The sequence below is a fragment of the Rhipicephalus microplus genome, chromosome 2 (assembly GCF_043290135.1).
Source record: "Rhipicephalus microplus isolate Deutch F79 chromosome 2, USDA_Rmic, whole genome shotgun sequence".
NCBI lineage: Eukaryota > Metazoa > Arthropoda > Arachnida > Ixodida > Ixodidae > Rhipicephalus > Rhipicephalus microplus.
The window spans coordinates 239219842-239240490 of record NC_134701.1 but is presented as its reverse complement, the minus strand read 5'-3'; the positions used below and the strand labels follow the sequence as shown (position 1 = coordinate 239240490).

The following is a 20649-nucleotide window of genomic DNA, read 5'->3' as shown; positions in this document are numbered from 1 at the left end:
TCAACTTTCTTCCTTGGTGCGCGGCTCCTCGGGCATCCTCATAAAGTTGTTCTCTCCGTGTTGTCAGGCCTTTACACTCGGGTGACGCAGCGAAACGCGCGCATAAGGTGCGCCGCGCTCCACCTAGTTTTCTGCACAGCCTCCGGGATCGGCCCGCAGGCTCAAACGGTTGCAATGCCTTCGGAACTGACCCGCCTTTGACCGATCGACTATGTCAAACAGAGACATCTTCGCGTGATATCATGACGTCGTCATAATGACGCCATAAATCGCAGCACTGTAGCGTCATGGCGTCGCGCTATTCTTCCTCGGAGGTGTATATGTGTTTTCTTTGTGTTGGTAGATGCGTCGAGTTTTTAAAAATTAACCAAAGGGGACTATGGCACTGCGATCGTTAAGCCGCCATGGTAGTGATAGTATAGTACACAAATACGCCTAGTCTTCGTGCTTGGTGCTTCAAACTCACTTGTGGTTTTGTTTATTGTGTTTTGGTTTTGTTTGGAACAAAAGAATGAAACGCGAACTTCGTGAGCCAGTTTGAATTAGCGAGCCTAAAACAAGGTCAAAATGATGAAGCGTAAACGCTAAACCGCTGCAGAACTTCGCCTTGCAGCAAAGCAGATTCAGGCCACACGGAGCCGAACGGGGCTGAAAGTACGAAGATTCGGCAAATTTATGCACTAGCCATCATTCCCACGCTGACTGAAGAGCCATGCATTGCAGCTCCCGTAGACATTATAGCACTATATTTCCCTCTAATGTATTTATGAGGCGCCACAATTCAAGCACAGACCTGAACTTACCCGATTGGAGAGAACGTAGGTGGTTCGTTTTATTGGGAAGCCCTTGTTCTTGGCTCTGATGAGAATCGCCGCGCTGTCACCTCTCTTCTCCGGACGCTCGCTGCTGTCTGCGTCGTTACGCACAAAATGAAAGAAAAAATGAGACCGGCATATTAAATTAAACGTATGCCACAGCCAGCGTTATGCTTCTTGTAGCTCAGGTGTTGCGGTAAAATCACATTATCGTTTAACTAACTGCATAGAAAATTCAGGTGGTCCATTTACTGCTTGATATGGGTATTCGGAATAGCATAGAAAAATATAGCAGAGAAAGCCACTTTGGGGAAGCGCCGCATTCTGTGGTGTACGGGAAGCGATCATCTCATCGGGAGACCATCCTAGTATTTCATATTTAAGCAATTCAAAATAGTTGCGATAAGTTTACCCAAAAACTGTTTGTTTCACGCTTTGTAAGAACGGAGTTAGGTAATCTTTTTCTTCCTTGTTTTAAAGGCTTACTGTAACGATTTATTAATCAGTTAAAAAGTTCTAACCTTTCGAGAAAAAAGCTAGGTTTTGCTAGGTATATAGTACATGACCGCCTCAAAACTTGTTGATCTACCCTGTGTGCGGCAGAGGTTTGAATATGGCAACAGTTTACGTACTTGAAGACAAAACTATTAAGGAGTTATGAGTTACTTTACCGGCTTCACTTTCGTTTAAGTGAAGAATTTTGCATCACATTCCCGCTTCAGAAGTGGGAACACGACAGTCCCTACCACTGGGGCCCGGCATTCTCGACAAATGGGTGATGCACTATGGCCGGAAATTATTAATGACCTCAAGGTTTGCTAGCTGAAAAAATATAACTGCTTCGCATTAGATACAAAAACACAAAAACCATTGTTGTGGGTGAAATGTGCTTTAGGAGGAGTGAATTACTGTGTGCACGGGAACTGTGTGGGGCCCTGTGGCATAGCCAGAAAGTTTTGTCGTAGACTGTCCAGCTTCTGTTGCACCCCCCTCTTCTATCTCGCTCTCATGATCTCAACTGAATACCAGCTACTTCCCTTCATCTCTGCGGTCTCCCAGTTCCAATGACATGTTTAACATTTCGCGCTTCATCACACTAAGCGCAGTACTTAATTTTTTTCTTACGTTTCCTAACCCTCTCTGGCAGAGTTGCACGTAACGGGTTTCAACTGTTCAAATACTTGTAATCAATTACATTTGCATGTAGTTTTGTAATATAATATAATAAAATAATTTTTCAGAACTGCAACGTTCTGGGAAATTGAACTACATGTTCTTGGACTGAATTACCGGTGACAAATTATTTTTGATTTAAAAATAAAATTAGGGCCCGTATTCTACGACTGTTCTCGTCCCGAAAAATATGCGACCGCTCTGTAGAGACGGGGCTCCCTGCAGAGCATATATTTTTTACCCCTTTTCCTTGGCCTTACCGGCAATGCCTGGCCCCAGCGCCAGCAATAGCGAAATGCAACGCTTCTTAGAGGGCGTGGATACTAGCATCAAAACTATGCGCAACTATGAGCTGGTGTTATACTACGTCGTAATACCGCCTTTCCCTCCAGCGCATGCATTGAGAAGAGTGTTCAGTGCAGCAGATGACGTCTAGAAAACGTGGAATAATCAGCGACTGCAACTTTGAAAAGCCACTCCTGTTGAAAGTTAACGTTTAACGCCGTATCACAGAATCCAGACTATTATATTTCTGTAATTACTCTGTTGCTCTTCTGATGCCATAACTGACCACGGTAATCAATTACATTTTAAAAGGGAGTAATTGTAGTTGTAGTTTCTTACTTGTTATGTGTACTGTGTACTAGTCTACTTTCTGCCCCATATGCATAGCAGTACGGGTGTAAATGCCGGACTTCACCGACAGCTCAGGCAACCCGAGCAAATTCCAACGATTTGGTCTGCCCTATGTGTCACCAACTTTGGAGTTCCCGCGGGATCTCCATACCTCGCTTAGTATACGCTTGATGGCGCCACAGCTGCGATACCACCCGCAGCACTATGATGATAGAGCAGAGCGCGGATGTTTTTGTAGTTGTATGTAAACTCGTACCACCACGAACTTGTGCGCAATGCGTCACAAGCATGAATTACTTGTAGTGATTACATTTTACCGCAATTTTTAGTATCGTTTGAATTAATTGCTTCAAGGAGGTAAATCGATCCTGACAATTCATTTTTCTTTTGCTCTAATCAATAATAAAATTATATACCTCAAATTTTCGCGTCAGATTTCAAGCTAAGCGCTGAGAAAGTTTACGAAATAGCACCCACCTATAAATTACTTTTCACGAAAAGGTACGTACCTGGAGTTGGCGATTTTTTCCTACTAGATTTTCAGGTGTCTGATATTTAGGCTACGTCATACTAAATGTAACTATGGCTGTAATCGATTACGCTAGAGGAACATTTCAATCTCTTTTGAGAGGCTGTAATTCTAATCAGTTACTTTTCATAGAGTAATAATAGTAACCGTGATCGGTTTCTTTTTCTTCTTTTTTTTTTTCAGTAGCGTGTACAAGTCTGACAGGCTGATAGAGCAGCACAGCCGAATAACACTGCTTACCGCTGAGTCTGTAGTTATAGCTTCAGCAATGCGGTGTAAATGGATATTTCTGCGAGTACCATTCAGTTTCTATTTTTTTTTTGCTTTCCTATTTCTTCATATTGCGTGGCCGAGAGTTATTCAGAAAATGTCCGAAAATAAAGAGCAAGGACTTGTTATGAAGCGGTCGCCTGCCTTACGTCACGATATGTAGCATTTGACGCACTTATGCCATTACCCAAATGACCTATAATGCAGGCATGTGATTGCCAACGGCGCGCACTTACTGAGGTCGGTAGTCTTGCTACTTATCTTCGTTTTGTCTTCCTGAGTCAGCGTGTGGTCAACCTGCGCAGGTCCGTACCAAGAGTATTCGTTTTATCGCGGAATGATGTTCTTTCGGTGGGGAGCTAACATTTAATTTTTTGTTAAGTTATAACCTCGTCTCTATCAAAAGTTTTAAAGCGACTCCGTGGTTTCGCCGAGTACGTTTGCAAAATTCCAGCCACACGCCTGATGATTAGACGCCCAGGAACGAAAAAAGCACGTTATTTTGTAGCGACTGTGCCCCTGTTTTGATATGCAGAGTAGGTTACATGGTGACCTCGTTCAATGATGCGGAATCGGACGAGAATGTCTTTGTCACACCTAACATTCGTTAGAGGGGCCCTGAAACACTTTTCCAAGTAACCATCGAATGGCTCCATCAAAAATAGTTATTGCCTCACGAACTAGCCGCTGCAGAATTAAGAGTTTTCGCACGCTTTAAGCGTTTCTTCTCTTCTGTCGCCCCGATGAGCACGCAGAAAACTATAGCAGGGAGGGATGGCATGGGAGAAGGAAGTGACGTCGTGCGAGCGTCATCACCTTGAGCGCTTCTTTTAATTATTTTTTCATCAAATGCGCAGCTTAATTTGAGTGTGATCGAGAGTGCTCGCATTGGTACGTCGTGGCCTCTCACGGTGGCTGCGGTAACTATGCCGCTCACGAAGTTCAAATCAGCCAATGACCGTAAATTTTGGTATGTGGCATCATTCGTTGAAAGACGAGGAAACGGGCTAGCTCACTAAGAATTTATCATAAATTCCGGTCCTTGTGTTGCGCTACTATGTTTGACTCCCGTGTTTTCAGTAGCCATCACTACCAATCAATGGCGTTTTGTAACCACGCTGAACAAGTGTTGCAAGGCCCCATCAAGTGCCGGCAGTCAAAACAAAGAATGTTTGTTAAACACAGATTTTTCGACTGGAGCGTGAACGTCGTGGAGAAACGGTGAGTAGCGAGTTGGATAAAGTAAAGTGCAGTAGCGATCTAGTACCCTTTTGTGGTGCTATGCTGGATCACTTGTTTGTGCTGCGAGGCACTAAATGACAATATCTGTATAGCCGCATAACGTCAATGAACTGAGACACTGTGCAAGTTGTGTTTCTCCTGTCTCGCGAATCACCTACAATGCGTCCCATACTGCTCTGATGCAAAAGCGGCACTTCACAACAGAATTGAGGATGCGACTCAGAAACGGTCATGCTCTGCAGCTGAACTCAAGTCGCGGGTTCGAACTGAGGACGCGCTGATGACAGTTTAATGAAAAAAAAAAGAAATCATTGGTAACCGATCTTCAGCCTTGCCAAAATTATTTGAGAATCCTACTCTGTTACGCTCCTAGTAAATCTATACATGTTATTTCGCTACGTTAAGTATAGGTTATTTTTCAATGGTGTATTCGCGGCATGGTGATTAGCGTTAACAACACATTGCAGTTGCACTTAAAGAATTAATAGATAAAGAAAAAAAAAACAAGTAAAAGAACGTCCCGAGTCTCGGTGGAGCGTAATGGAGAACGCACGTATTCTGACGATCCTGAGATGCTGAGCGCCCTCTGCTTGTCCCACTTGAATTCCTGCTTTCTCTCGACGTTCATGATGAACCTGAAATAAGCATTCAGTTCGTCAGTGTTCGCAAAAACGAAGAAGCCTGCGCACCCCCCCCCCCCCCCCCGCCCTCACACACACGCACATGCACGAACTTGGAGAAACATGTGGTTTCACATCTCATGAGATTTTGTTAAGATATACCCTCTCGCGAAGTACACAGAGGCAAGAGATAATTGGATACATGCTGGACGCTGGCCAGTTTTCTGCTGCGTAAGTACATGCAACAAACTGACGACCACACGACGTCGCCTAATGGGCACTCACAGCTCTCCGGCTTTGGAAAGGACCTTGGCGGCTTGCTTGCAGTCCACTATTCGGATTCCATCGATGCTGGCAATTAGGTCGCCCTGAAAGCCGGGATAGTAGAAAAGTCAGTCTATTCGCGCAAAATTCCTGTTTTTGAAATGCTAATAATTATGCAATACATAACATCAATCGAATGCTGGAATTAACTTTTTGGTAAATAATTCAACAATTCTAGCGGCAATAATCGATATATACAGTGCTGGTATTCGTTGCCACATCCTGCAAGTTATGCTGCCCCAATACAAAGTGATCACCTTGTTTCCATCTGACACTGACATGCCGCATTGGCTAACACATTCTTACACTAGAAATTACCGCAAGAATGTTAGATTCCGAAAGATGCATCTTGCATATACTCTTGAAGGCGTTTTGACGATATTGCATTGCAGTAAACTTGCAATTTTGCTCCATGTTTCAAGATACAACTAGTCTAAGCTTCAGACTACGTGATCCTAGTTATAGCGCGAGAACATAACGACGACACAGAGACAAGATGGACAAGAAGTCCTTCTTGTCTCTGTGTCGTCGTTCTGTTCTCGCGCTATAACTATCGTCGTGTCATACCAACTAGCCCAAGCTGCCACACTTCTACGTGATCCTGTTGCAGTCGTTAGACTTTCTCTGGCACTCTCGTCTGCACATGATCTGTAATTGATTATTCCATGTCCAACTTCATTAACAGAGTGAACCCGAAGTGGACAGGGTGTTCTTACCACCTGAAGCCCCCCGGCGGCGAGCGGAGAATTGCGAGAGAGGCTCTCGACGTAGACGACTTCGCGGCGTCTCCCTTCCACCGTTTTCTGATATGCAAAGCAAGAAGAATACGCCAGGGCACCCGCTATACTGTGTTGCGTCTGAGATGATGACACGACGTAACAGTTGCGCAGTAATAGCACTGCATGTGAACTCGTACAGGGCACTTTTTCTGTACAGCTTACTGTTACACTTATTCTCGAGAAAAAAAAAAAAAACATTCAATGAACGCCACGTAAGATTAATGCATAGCTGCACTGAAAGCACATCTACAGTGCCCTGGAAATGTAAAAATAGTAAGACATGACACATTATCCCTCTTTGCCGAGATCTTGAGGATTCAAGTCCTCCCCTTTTCCCCACACGCACACGATATTTCTACACTTTGTATGTAGGTACTACATACGCGTACACATACACAAATGCGCAACAACACCGAAAGTTTGGTCGGATATTCCTTCACTCCCCCCTGAAATAGAAAAATGTGTGTCTGCACTGCTGGTGGTTAAGCTTTCATTCTTGAATATGCTTCCAGCGGCCAGAGTCATGGCCAGAGTGGCACACACCGCATCCATGCTATGTGCTGCCAGTGTGCCGAATGACTCTTAGCGTAAGACTACGCCTTTGTTCTGAAAGGTTCAGCCTCTACGTGCATCGCATCGATGACGCCAAAACTACGGGGACATTCATTGCGAGTTCTCAAAATGGACGCACACACTAGAAAATGAGATTTTTTTGGATGTCCAGTTTGGACATTGCAATGTATATGCGGTGATGATATGTTTCAAGGGTTCGTACGTTCCTGAACTCGACTCCGAGGGCTGTGCCGACCGGCTTGAGCAGCTCCAGGGAAATGCTCTGCCACGGCGTTCCCAGCACTTCGTCCATGTCGATCCACTCGAACTCGTCTGTGGCGAAGATAGATGAATGACTCGCTTTGTGAAAAGCCTATAGCTGATGGTTGTGAACATGCGTTATTGACGTGCACCCTTGCAATCTGGTATACGTGAAGCATGAAAGTCGACTTCACGATATATACGGTAGTTTCTAATAAGGCTGAGAAGCAACGAGATCAGGAATACGGCGATCAGCGTCACACTGGCTTTCTGGACACAAGGCCACACTAATAAGGCTTATAGTGCTTACACACGCCTCTTAGCAAACAGCGTAGCAGACGGCGCTTACGCACAAGCATATGCGTGCGCATGATTGGTGGTGGGAGGGAGGGGGTGGCCAGTTTTCCTGGTCACGTGAGAGGGTGGTGCGCGCTGCGACGAACCTTCGCCTACCTGAGAGAAACCTGCCACGCTTATTCGCATCAAGTACGCTCACGCCCACTTGCTCATCGTGTGAGAAATCGCGCTACTATAGATAGCTTGCCCGTGACGTCATGACCGCAGCTGCGTAACGTACTGGTTCGTGAACATGGCGACCTTGATGACGTAAAGGCAGCATAACCGCATTGCACTTAATATGCTTCAGTGTGACAACAGCGTTAGTAACAAAAGAGCCTGGGGATGTGAGGCACTGATAAAATTAACGCGACGCCACAAATCTCGTGTCCTACACGCAGTGCCCCAACATGGCGCTTTCAATGAAGTCAGTGTGAGCCATCTATTAGGCGCTTCAATGTCCAGGGCTTAACGCTCGCATGATATTAATCATTGGAAGAGTGGACACTACCGACCTGTGGCAAGGACTTTAGACAAAACAACCTTTGTACAATATAAACTTGGAAATTCTTTAGAAATTAGTAGCTGTGGGATGCGAAGGACTTTATGGGGCCAGGATATGAGGTAGTAAAAAAAAAAAACGACTCGAGCAGCCATATTGCGAATAAAGAAGCAACGAGAGTATACAGATGGAAAGAAAAAAAAAGGGGGGGGGGGTTGTGGCCGATAAATTTGTAGTGAAACAAATATACTATAACCTTTCACTTGTGAAGAAAATAAATTGCAAATGAAAATGCAAGAAATATATCTTTATCAATTTTGGATGAGAGTACATACAAATTATGTTGTTGAACATTTTAAAGCACATCCCAGAAACGACACGGACACACCAGTATGAACACAGGATGCGCTGTAGTAGGAACATGACAAGCAGCACACTGATGTGGTGTGATTTATGTTCTTCTCGTGTTCGTGTAATTTTTTAGTCATGTTTTTCAACATCTTCAGGAACCGTTACCAACTAGCAATATTGTCGATTGTTGTACAGTACACAATGTAGTTCAGGCACCACGGATAAAAAAATAAAATGTGGTATATGTATGTATGTATGTATGTATGTATGTATGTATGTATGTATGTATGTATGTATGTATGTATGTATGTATGTATGTATGTATGTATGTATGTATGTATGTATGTATGTATGTATGTATGTATGTATGTATGTATGTATGTATGTATGTGTGTGTGTGTATGTATGTATGTATGTATGTATGTATGTATGTATGTATGTATGTATGTATGTATGTATGTATGTATGTATGTATGTATGTATGTATGTATGTATGTATGTATGTATGTATGTATGTATGTATGTATGTATGTATGTATGTATGTATGTATGTATGTATGTATGTATGTATGTATGTATGTATGTATGTATGTATCAGCATCAGAAGTATTCAGCCTAATAATGTTGATAATAGTGTATCAATAAGTGAAGAACAGGTTTCCAGAAGATTATGTTATGCAATAGCTAACGATGTTTGATGCTACTGAGGTGTTTCTTTCGCATGTTGCCTGCCGTCTATGTATTTTGGCTGTATGCCTTCGTTTAATTTTTTCATGATTATATTCTGTGGCAGAAAGCAGCTGAGTGTGAGGTCGCTTAGGCTGGGACGATCGCGAAATTGTGTGACGGATGCGTTAGCTCACCTATATCACTGACAAAAGAACTCATCTTCTTGGCGGCTGCATTTTTCCAACTCTTACCTGTTGTTCAATTCATAGTACACGCACATGCCGGTTTTATTGCGTCCATGTACACGTCTGCGTAATGTATACTGCGCCAGTATAAGAACAGTTTCAGTGGTACAGCAATTTATCCTGAAAGATCGCGCTTACCTGCATTGCTACCTCCCCCCCTTTTTTGTGCAGTTGTTCTTAAGTTATGGATTATCAGCTCTCCCAAAATTTTGTTCTCATTGATGCATCTTTCCTGGCATACTTTTTACAACTATAAGGAATGCAGAATTACGAGAACAGAACACACACAAAAAAAAGATTAACGAGCGTTCCATGTTCTCCTCACCCAGGGAGATCATGCAGTACAGCTGGAAGGAGCCTTCGCAGAGCACCAGCCTGGAGCACTCCACCACCGTGATCTCGAGCGTGCCGTTCTGGCTCAGCTTCTCGTGGTGCGTGGACAAAACGCGCAGCTCGGGGATCAGGAAGAACGGCTTGATCGCTATCGAGTAAGTCGGAAGGTTGAACTTGGCCCGCAGCTTGCGTCGCACCTGGGAGCGATTTCACGGACGCTCTCGTTTTCCCTCCCGCGATTTATCGGTGGTCAAAATGTTACGTGTACGTTTTAGTCAGATTCTAACTCAATTCCTTAGCAGAAGAACGTATTCTGAATAGGAGCCACATATGCTTTTGAGAAGAGAAACCGTAGAGTTCGAACGCCATAATTGGTTGACAATCGATATACTACGTGCAATTTTAGGGGATAAGAGAAGGTGTTAGCCAACCACATGCTGCAGCGAGATATGTAATCTCGAACGCCATGGACAGTGATAGACAGTACTTACGAACAAAAAGCTTGTTTACTACCACAGAGATTAAGGCTTCATGTCTGTATGAAGGTGCAAAGTTGGTTGAACTTCGAACGGAGATAGTAGGTTGAACTTCGAATTTGCAGGTGCTTTCAGGACAGTGACCAGGACCATAGCCAAAAAAAAAAAAAACCCCTCGAGAGGAAGTTGGTTCAACAACCTTTTATCTAGGTTTGTGCGTCTGTATGTGTGCGTGTATATATACAAGTGCAAAATTTTGAAGTAATTAGAGTGGGTGTGTTAAACTCCTCCCCCTTTTCTGGCTACTCCAATGACTCGACTTTATTAGGCCGCAAGAACATAGAACTAAAAATTAGGGAAATTCATGACTGCGATCAATATATAGTTTTTACGCTCAGGGAACTTTTGTTATGAACTCTCGAAAGCACGCTGTCACGGATGACAACGTACAGGGGGAAAAAAGCGGTGTTATGTTCGTAAGGTGCAGTAATTGCTTCTGCGGAACGTGGAGAACTATAGAAAAGTAGGTTCCTGTTTCAAAGAGCTGAAATTTTGGATTAGGTATAATGAACACACATTGACGTGTGCAGCTTTACTCATTAGGTGGGGTCAAATTTCAACGTGGTGTGCACCTCCCCCTTCCCCTTCCTCTTCCACCACGTTGGTTGAGGCCGCAACAAAAGGAGTAGTTGTGGTGTCGTCGCCTGAAAGGCAGTTACCGCGTCACATTACCCCACTCTTCTTTCATTTCATTTCAAAAATCTAATCTCCCCTCCCCCCCCCCCCCCCCCGTCCCTGCTTGAGAGAGGCAATTAAACAAAAGGAGCTCTGCAGTGGATGCAGAAATAAAAAAAAAATCAAGAGGTGACGTGCCTCTCACAGAGGCTGCTGTCATTTTTCCGTGGTTTTCCGTGTGGAAGATAGGGAGCAAGCAGCTTCTCTTTGTAGCATATCAGCGGCCGATGGTCGCCTTTATCATAAAAAACAAAAACAAAAAAAAAACACGCGTATTCATAACCTCGCACATTAAAGAATAACGTGAAAGGTTTGATTGTGTAAAGGTATCGGCCAAAATTAGCATCCCTCACCACCGTCCATTAAATTGCAACATTTTTTTAGCCGGCAACCTCTCAAACCGGAGGGCCAAATTGCACGAAGCGGACAAGACTGAGTGCAGCATGGTAAATCACGGAGAGGGAGTGCTTCGTAAGCAAAAAAAAAAAGGAAACCGGTGAATCGACATTAAGGCACAAGACAACCCAAGAATGGCTTCATTTTGACTAAATTTTCGCTAAGTCTGAAGATGGGGGCCCAATGTCAAGTGACAGTAATGTTTCTTAGGAAGTGACGTCGTACCCTACTTGAGGTCTTAAATGTCATGTTGGCCTTAAAATAGGAAGCAACAAGGGTAAAAGGGTGGTTTCTGGAATCAGACCGGAGGCCGCATGGTTGCTGACTTCTTTAGAATATCAAGAAATTGGGAGGGGGGGGGGGTCCTTATGGTTACGCCTATGCGAACGCATTGAAGTGAGTGAAATCCAGCGAAAATGGGCCACTTTGCGGGAAGGCTTTTGTTTTCGCGAACGCGCATTTACTTACCAGCCCGACTACAGCCCTCGCTAGCTGCGGATAATTTTGGCCCTGAAGTGACGACTCGACTGTTAGGGAGACTTTCGGCTCCTGCAGTATTCAGGAAAAAGAATGCACGTGTTTTATATAACTAGACTGATATTGGAAAAGTAAGTTCTAAGACCGTACACTTACAGGACAAGGTTTTACGCAATTCTTAAAAGTAAATTTTAACTCTACCGTGACGCTTGCGGCCAGGCTCATTCAGCTTCTCGAGTTTCGCTCCTGGTACATGTCTTCAACCCCGTGGATGAAGAACCGTGTTGTGGTGTGCCGTAGAAACATATGACAAGCTTTATAGTTTGCTGCAGGAGAGCACGCGATGACTGCTGCAGTGCATCCCGCGAGATGCAAGCTGAGGCCGGTTAACGAACGTATTCGTTTGTCAGCGCCCATTGTAATTGGCTAGAGGATTTCGTTAACGATATGGTCATGATCGGCCAATTTTTTTCCCACGCAGGGACAATTACAGCATGAGACGTTTTTGTGAATATGGGCCTTGACGTTTTCTAAGAAGCAGCTTCGCGGGCTCACAGAAAAGTACTTACGTTTTCAGGCTAATATTGGAGATGATCATTGCTCGTCAAGTAAAGCAGGACGTGAAATATTTCATGTACAAGTAGTCAAAAAATAAATAAATAAATAAATAAATCACGAAATACTGGTGTAGTGTTTAGGGCTAATTAACTTTGAAAGAAACGTTTATTAGAAAGCCGTTACGGATTTTAACAGAGTAGTAAGAGGTCCCTTAACGACAGAACTGGTTAATTTTCGCTACCTGCCCTGACACCAAAGCAGCTATACACGTGCGCTGCTACTCCTCTGAACCATGTTCTGCACACTACATGACTCGTCTCGGGGAATATACTCTCAAATAAAACTATGAAAAATAAGTTTTTGGCAATTTTTTTTTCTTTCAGTAGGGGCATAGACATTGTGGGACGGCCCTGTAATCAATAATTTGCCAGAGTGTTACGTCTGGAAGCCACATTAAAACTATAAGCGATTCAGTATGGTGGAGGGCCCCAGAAAACTTGGATGATCTTATGTGCCTGTCATGCACCTAATAACTCATGTGCACAGGCCTCCAGCACTTTGCCTCCATAGAAGCGCGGCTGGCGCGGCCAGGATTCGATCCCGTGACTTTCAAGTTAGCAGTCGAGCAGCATAACCAATAAACTACCGCGTCAGGTGCGCCCACCAATCAGAATTAATCAGGGGTTATTCTGGCATAGAGAGCGTTTACACGTGAGCTTTCTGGTATCATATATAGTGGTCGTCGGCCAACCAGCAATCGACCTCGTAACAGGCGAAGGACCAGTGTGTGTACGGCTTCCGGGAAAACTGCAGGCGGCCCTTGAGTGCCAAGTGTTGAACCTTGATGACCACGGACGCCAGTGCTCCCATGTTGAGCTCAGCATCGACGCCGATGGTGAGGCCACCCGGGTACTCGATGTTGCAGAACACATCGAGCTCCTGCCGAGACGCGCAAGCCGTGAATGCGTCAGCACATTACACGCAAAAAGGCTTGCGGGGTTTCTTGTGCATTCGCCTCTAAGAATACTCGGAAGCTAAAGGCATGTGTTTATTCATCGCTGATTAAGTCCTCCTCCACTCCCACTACAGCTTAGTGTAGCTAACGCAGTTTTACACTGCCTCCAAGATCAGAGGCATTGCAACCGTTCTGCACCTTATTTGGTTCTGCGTTGCCTCCGTGATCTGCTAGCCTTTCACCAAATGACGATGTCATGTAATGACGCCATAATTTGATGGCACTTATGTTGCGTCATAATAACGCCATGATGCAACAAACTTCGGTGAACTATGACGTAATGATGGCGATATAGGGTGACCACCGTACCGTGATGATGATTTACGCATCACACGTGTTGACGCCAATTTCTCGGGACGCCGATGGTCAGTTTTCACTTGGATAAAGCATGTAAGACATTCGCCTGCATAAGGCACTTCGATTTTCTTTCCTGCAAGGCATTAGTAGCAACTGGGACACACGCTGAAAACGTTACTTGCCAACGTAGCACGCAACTTCGGAGATAAAATATAACCGCTCAGTTCCGCTCGTATACGCCATCGACGTGAAAGGGGTGAGATTAATGAACCCGCTGACAGTAGGACTTATGATGACGGAAGCGCCAACCGAAGCACGGTGATTAGTTGTGGAAGGAATGGAAAAACAGCGCGTCTGGCGTTCACGCACACTCGATGCTATCATCATCATCATCATCATCATCATCATCATCATCATCATCATCATCATCATCATCATCATCATCATCATCATCATCATCAGCCTGATTACGTCCACTGCAGGACACAGGCCTCTCCCATGTCCCGCCAGTTAACCCGGTCCTGTGCTTGCTGCTGCCAATTTATACCCGCAAACTTCTTAATCTCATCTGCCCACCTAACCTTCTGTCTCCCCCTAACCCGCTTCCCTTCTCTGGGAATCCAGTTAGTTCCCCTAATGACCAGCGGTTATCCTGTCTACGTGCTACATGCCCGGCCCATGTCCATTCGATGCTATACTACTTGCTTTTTCAGTGGGCAACACCGTGGGAAGTTCTATCATGAAGTGTTATCCAATGTACCGAAATATTTTATTGCGGAGACAGCTGTGCGAACGTACGTGTACGCGTGCTCGATATTGACAAAGCTGGTGCTCTCTCACTTATGCGAGAAACATGTCGTCGTGAGAATGATGTATAGGTAAAGGACAGTTGTGAGGTTTGAAATTGTTTTTTTTTCTGCACGCGCACGCGCTATAAATCAAAAATAACATTACAAATAACGCCATCATGTGCTTTCCTTGGCTTCGTTACATGCAGTATTCTTATGGCTGTGTCTAACAAGAACGGGTCCCTATTTTCATACTACTTTTTTAGTTGATTTACCATTATAAAATGTTGGTGTATTCTAGATATTCTCGGTCAGGTGTTAAAGCTTTTTACTGCATGGGCCCAAGACGAACGAGTGCACATTCGCCGACGTCTAGAGAGTCTCCTCGCTAGAGCGTGAGAAACTCTTCGCATACTATTCCACGGTTGCTATCGTACTCTCCAACGTAGTATGTGTGGTCCCCTGAAAATTTTCATGCAAAAAGTAAATTTTTGAATTCATAACTAAACACTTCATATTTGTCTATGACCTATAAAGCGGCCCTGCAACATATTTTCACGGTGGTCAGAAAGAGCTGCCAATCGCTATGCTAGACCCCTAAGGACGCGTGAGCTAACCAGAAATTATAGCGAATCGCGCAGCATGGAAGTGAGAATTTTAAAATTCAGCTAAAAATCATTCTCTTCATACTACAAATGGTGTTTGTTACTCAAATTCATGGCCATTGGCCAATTTGAGCATCACGAGCCGCATAGTTATCGAGACCACCGCAGAAGGCCGCCACCAGCCAGTGCGTTCGCTCGTGATCCCACTGAAAGTAAGCGGTGCGTTATAAAAAGAAAAAGAAAGGAAGAGAAAATGCGCAAGGTCATGATGCGCGTGTGACGTAACTTCTTTCCCCCTTGCCATCCCTCCCAGCTTGGCTTCCAGCGAGCTCGTCGTGACTAAAGAGAAATCAAGTACAGCGTGCAACAAATCTCTCTAAATTCGTTCATACTTGAACTTTTCGCGATGGTTCATCCAGGAGGCAATAAACTACTTTAATAAAGTCAACCGTTGATTACTTGAAGAAGTGTGGCAGGGCTCCTTTAATGCCGACGAAGCAAAAATAAACCGAGAAACGACATTTGAAGACCACGGAATCAGGTTGTATCTCCTCTCGCCGTTGCCAGCGTTTCTTTTCACAAGCCTACTGCAATCGGCAAAAATGAACTTTTATCTTTGCCTGCGTTGGTGTTACCAAACTCGATGTAGCAGCCTCTGATTGAACGCCGGAAATGTTGTAGGCCCGTGTGCTCAGATTTGGGTGCACGTTAAAGAACCCCAGGTGGTCTAAATTTCCGGAGCCGTCCACTACGGCGTCTCTCATAATCATATAGTGGTTTTGGGACGTTAAACCCCACATATCAATCAATCAATCTGATTGAACGACAAACGAACTGTCATGCAGGCTACACGTGCACTATACCTTTGGTGCGAGCATAGATTAATATCGTTATTCAATTGCTAAATAACACGTGCGTTGAGTGTAAAGTGTGCGCTTACCTCGATTGTCTTCCATATCTCGTGCAGAGTGACGCTTTCGACCGCTATCTTGTTGACGCTCACAAAATCATTGCCGAAGTCAATCTCTCTTATCTGAAAGTGCACAACAGAGAACGTGCGTGATTTAGTGAGTTTACTTTCTTGCACTGTCACCTTCGTCCTTACTTGAAGTTTGTTTAAGACCTTACTGGCTGGACCACGAAGAACCGCACGAAACGCCTTGTTTATTTTAGAGAAAAAGACTCTGCAAAAGGAGGACGAGGAGGGAAAAGACAGAGAACAAGTGTGAGAACTGTGCGATTGTTGCATCTGTTCGCGCAATACGGGGTAGCTAAACAACCTTTGAAAATACAAAGAATGACCGCCTTATTAGGCAGTTTTTTTTAATGGGGTGCGCGAACATAGCGTTCGCTGGGTACGCACGCTATTTTCATCTCCTAAATGGCCAGTCAACAGGCTCTGACTTCTTTTTTTTTACACCCCACAAAAAAAGCTCGGCGATTCGTAGAGTACACCACAGTGATCAAGGTTTACGAATTTTACAGTGCTGCACGCCGCGCAAAGCCTCCGTTAAAAAAAAACAATTCCCGCGCTTCTTTCCTACGCCTGACTAATCCTCCTTTCACGCACAGTGACGCAAAGTCGCTGATTGGTGACTTTACGTAGCACGCAGCTCGTCGATTGGTCTAAGCCAGTCATGACGACAGGCTACACCTTCCCTTCCCTGTGAGGGAGAAGGGTGACGGGGCCGTGCGAAAATTTGAAAGCAGCTGAAAACGATGTTCTAACCTCTGTAACTTCATTAATACAGCACGTATTCGGAAAATTCTTCAGGTGCCATGTTGACAAAGCAAAAGTGCACATGGGTGCACGTTAAAGAACCCCAGGTGGTCAAAATTTCCGGAGCCCTCCACTACGGCGTTTCTCATAAGGTGGTTTTGGGACGTAAAACCCCACAAATCAAATGCACATATTTCTTACTGCAAAAATTTTTGAACCTCGCGATTGTTTACGGGCCCTTTAACGGAGGCGTCTGTGGGGATAATGTACGAGGCATGCGCAGTTGCAACAAGTGATAAACACTATATAATCTGGATCTCTTTACGTGCTCCTTGCGATCCCCGCCTTTACGGATCAATTCGTGACTCCAGCAGTCTGCTCTCGGTACGTCCGGAGGACACAAGCTCTCTCTCTATTCGTCAATATATTCCTGAGATACAGAGTTAATTTAGGGTCATGGACTTTTTGTAAACTTTCAGAAATGTTTTTTTTAGTGCAAAGGTGAAAAGTGTCCCGTATATTTTCTGTATTTGATGTTACTTGGCCGCAGCATGTTGTCAAATATATTGAGTATTGCGATTCCAGAGACCGTTTTTTTTTTTTTGCAATAGAAGCAATGGCGTACCGAAACATTTTGTTCGTGTTCTTCTAATCCTTACGAACACAAATTAATGCTTACGTACGCGGTAACACACGCTAAAGCTCGTACAAAAATTTACCCACTTCCTGGGTGTCTGCCGTAAAAGTCGCTCGCGCTCATTCCCACCATTTGCAACGACCCTGGAGAGACGAGATACGCGGTGCCTTTTAACCATATCCGCTAAATGGCAGTGCGGGTCCCAGCATAGCATGCAGGTAAAAGGATCTACCAATTAGGAGGGAAGCGCTTCGAAAGCCGTTGCGAGCTGTGTTCTATTGTTGAATATATTGGACAAATCTCCCATTGCTAGGTCTGAGGAGGATATACGATGGTTATTCGCTTGTGAGATACATGTTTCTCATTCGGCGTTGCCATGCACTCAATGCAATCGCACGCAGGTTCTGCCTTGTGTCGCATCAAGTGCGTGGTCGCCCGATTTCACGTCGTTTCGCGTGGTCACGACTGCGCAAGTGGAGATAACGGCATTTCGACAAAATTGTGAAATCATGATATAGACTCAACGCCTAATGCTACCACTATCAACTCATTTTATATACAAATAAGCGGGGAAGAAAATGTACGAGGGATAATGAAGGTGAGAAATAATGCCACTCTCTCGTCTTCGTACTCGGAGTTTTTTAGCGGCCATTTATTGGGCGGCAAGAAACACGTTTAATCTCTCTTTTCCACAGTTTGCATTCCGAGGTTCCTTTTAAGCCAGGCAGTTGCCACGTGCAAGCTTCCTGAATAATTCCTGCTCGTGATGCAAATTCCAAAAGGTTGAACCCTGCCTTCAAGCCCCAAGTACGGGCGTACGTGATTGAACGACATAAACCCCATTGCCCCATCTCCAATTCAATATAAGGTTGCGACTTTGCATAGCCCTTGTTTCGTATCGTAAAGGAACGCTGTTATATTGACCGGTTTCTTGTGGTAGCTATATATATGTCCTGCATTCACAAACACTGACTGACATATTGACCCACAAACATTTGCATAAAATGTGTGTGTTTGTGTGTAAGTTTGTATGTGTGTGTGTTTGTGTGCGTTTGAATGGGGGATAATCGAAAAATCGAGCGGAGTGCGACTGAGCCGAAGCAGTCACTTTGCGACCAAAGTGGATGTCACTTTACGATTAACTTAGTCGCGCGATCAGTTCTAGTCGCAGGTGTGAACGAGCATCAGAGGGACACTAAAGTGAAACGACGAATGGACTTATAGCTAAAGTGGTTGCTTGGGAAGTCGTCCTCATTTGCCTGGTCTTCCGTCTTTCGCCTTGTTTCCCTCCAAGAATGGACTTGAATTGATAAATTATATTCTGAGAATCCCAATGTCGTTAATTTCACCACTGTGTGCTGCTTAATACGGGAGAAAATGAAGGCCAAAGCTGCATTTTGCGAAGAAATCGCCACACGTGACGTCACAAACTTCAAACGGTATGCTCCGTATTATGGCGACATTGGCTGAATAAGATAACCAGAAACTTATGTCTATGGCCCCCTCACAGTTTACGATTTTTTCTATTGATTTGTGGTGTTTAACGTCCCAAAACCACCATATGATTATGAGAGACGCCGTAGTGGAGGGCTCCGAAAATTTCGACCACCTGGGGTTCTTTAACGTGCACCCAAATCTGAGTACACCACAGTTTACCAATTGGCGACTATACAAGTATAGGTGTGTAGACGCGGTCAACGTCTCTGATGTCACGGCGTTCGGTGCTAGAATTTTCGACGTGACTGCCCCACCCACATTTTATTTTCGAGAGTTTTCGCTCGTATAAAGTGTCTACTCACAATAAAGTGGTGCTTTCTGTGTTTTGAATTCGCAATTTACTAATGCGTGAAAAATAGTTTTCATCTTTGGTGTTCCTTTAAGACAAACGTCAGTGATTCGCTTCCTATAGAGATAACCGTTGTACGACTTACCGACGGATCAGAGCAGATTCCTTCCACTCCCTGAATAGAAACTGGGAAGCCAGGTTGGCCACGAGCAATGTGTCGCGCTCTTTCTTCCAATCTTCGTTCGTGATGGCTTTGAGAAGTTTCTGCGTCGAGGAAAATTAACCCTCTAATGTTGTTCTTTGTCGACGTTCACTACATACGGAGTCGACAAATTTCGATCACTTTTATTATCTCGTCAGTATTTCGATATACATTAAATGTGTGTGCTCGCTATATAGGAGGTGGCACTGAAAGGGAGTTGCACCTGAATGGATTCTCAGAGCAGGCGCACGCACGAGGAGGAGAGAGAAAGTTAGGTGGGGGGATGAGATTAAGAAGTTCGCAGGTGTACACGAGGCAGCAAAAAGCACAAGACCAGGTTGATTGGCAGATAATGGGAGAGGCCTTTGCCCTGCAATGGGCGTAATCGGGCTGATGATGATGAGAATAATAATGATGATGGGTGCCTATACCATGAAATGGTGCTTATTTTAGAAGTTCATACCTGCGCTGCATTTTTGGTTTCGTTTTGCTACACAGTAATAGTAATAGCTGCCGAAGAGCTAACAAAACAGACCTGAAAGTTGGAGACTGCGAGATAGGTACTGTGGTGATGTGACATGATGATGCGCATGTGACATGAGTGATGGCGATGTCTAGAAAAAAAAGTGCTGAAAAATAACCGAAAAAACACAAAAGTTCAAAAGGGCTTACTCTGAGCACAGTTGGTACTATATAACGACAAAACACGTACATGTTCGTTTCGTGTTTCTTTCGTGCCCTCTTCGCCTCTGTGTGCTCCTCCGCAGCGCAGAATTAAATTATGAGCCGACACGTTGATGATCACCTGAGGTATGGTTGCGGGCGCGTACTTCCTGCCGACCTTCTCGCGGTGCAGCGCGGGCAACGTGATGACCCGAAACATGAGGTAGACCTGCAGCAGGATCACGAACATGGCGCCCGTCACAAAGGAGGCGCCGAACGCGGCGGCCAGGACCATCATCTTGGCCGAGTTGGTCAGCGGCAACCTGCACGCAGTTGCTGACGTCAGCAACGTATTTCTTTATGTGTTAGCAATAGAAGCACATAGAAGTATAGAAGTGTGGCTGACAGATTGTTTTGTGGCAGGGCTTGTACAACAAAATGTTTCCAAATGGAATAACGGCTAGGTGGGCGAGTTGGGTTGGGCTCATATTGACGTATTACGGTAGCGCTCTAACGAATAGAAACTACAAGATGAAAACAGGACATGCGCTGTACTCACAAGTCACTTGCGAGCCCAGAGCATTTCCTGTCTTCATCTTGTCCTTTGTATTCGTTACAGCGCTGCCGTGATACATCTGCATGTCTTCAAGAGATATC

At 44.6% G+C, this 20649-nt stretch overlaps 2 protein-coding genes across 2 annotated transcripts in view; both read right to left on the bottom strand.

Annotated features, from left to right (window-relative positions):
• Window positions 1-10879, bottom strand: part of LOC119169321 (PDZ domain-containing protein 8) — a 29868-nt gene extending 18989 nt beyond the window's left edge. Inside the window, exons 1-7 of the mRNA XM_075878155.1 lie at window positions 9630-10879; window positions 7164-7273; window positions 6326-6412; window positions 5571-5653; window positions 5219-5300; window positions 3660-3720; window positions 804-910 (exon numbers count right to left, since the gene is read on the bottom strand). Coding sequence (XP_075734270.1) covers window positions 804-910; window positions 3660-3720; window positions 5219-5300; window positions 5571-5653; window positions 6326-6412; window positions 7164-7273; window positions 9630-9642 — 543 coding nt within the window. The 5' untranslated portion in view covers window positions 9643-10879. The remainder of the gene's footprint in view (window positions 1-803; window positions 911-3659; window positions 3721-5218; window positions 5301-5570; window positions 5654-6325; window positions 6413-7163; window positions 7274-9629) is intronic.
• A 2126-nt stretch (window positions 10880-13005) lies between these two features.
• On the bottom strand, window positions 13006-20371 carry LOC142794229 (PDZ domain-containing protein 8-like). Its single transcript, XM_075885872.1, has 5 exons — window positions 20135-20371; window positions 19273-19391; window positions 16090-16168; window positions 15925-16017; window positions 13006-13218 (listed from the first exon to the last, which is right to left on the bottom strand). Exons 1-5 carry the CDS (start codon window positions 20288-20290, stop codon window positions 13006-13008), a joined length of 660 nt encoding a protein of 219 aa, XP_075741987.1. The 5' UTR covers window positions 20291-20371.
• Window positions 20372-20649: the final 278 nt, after the last annotated feature.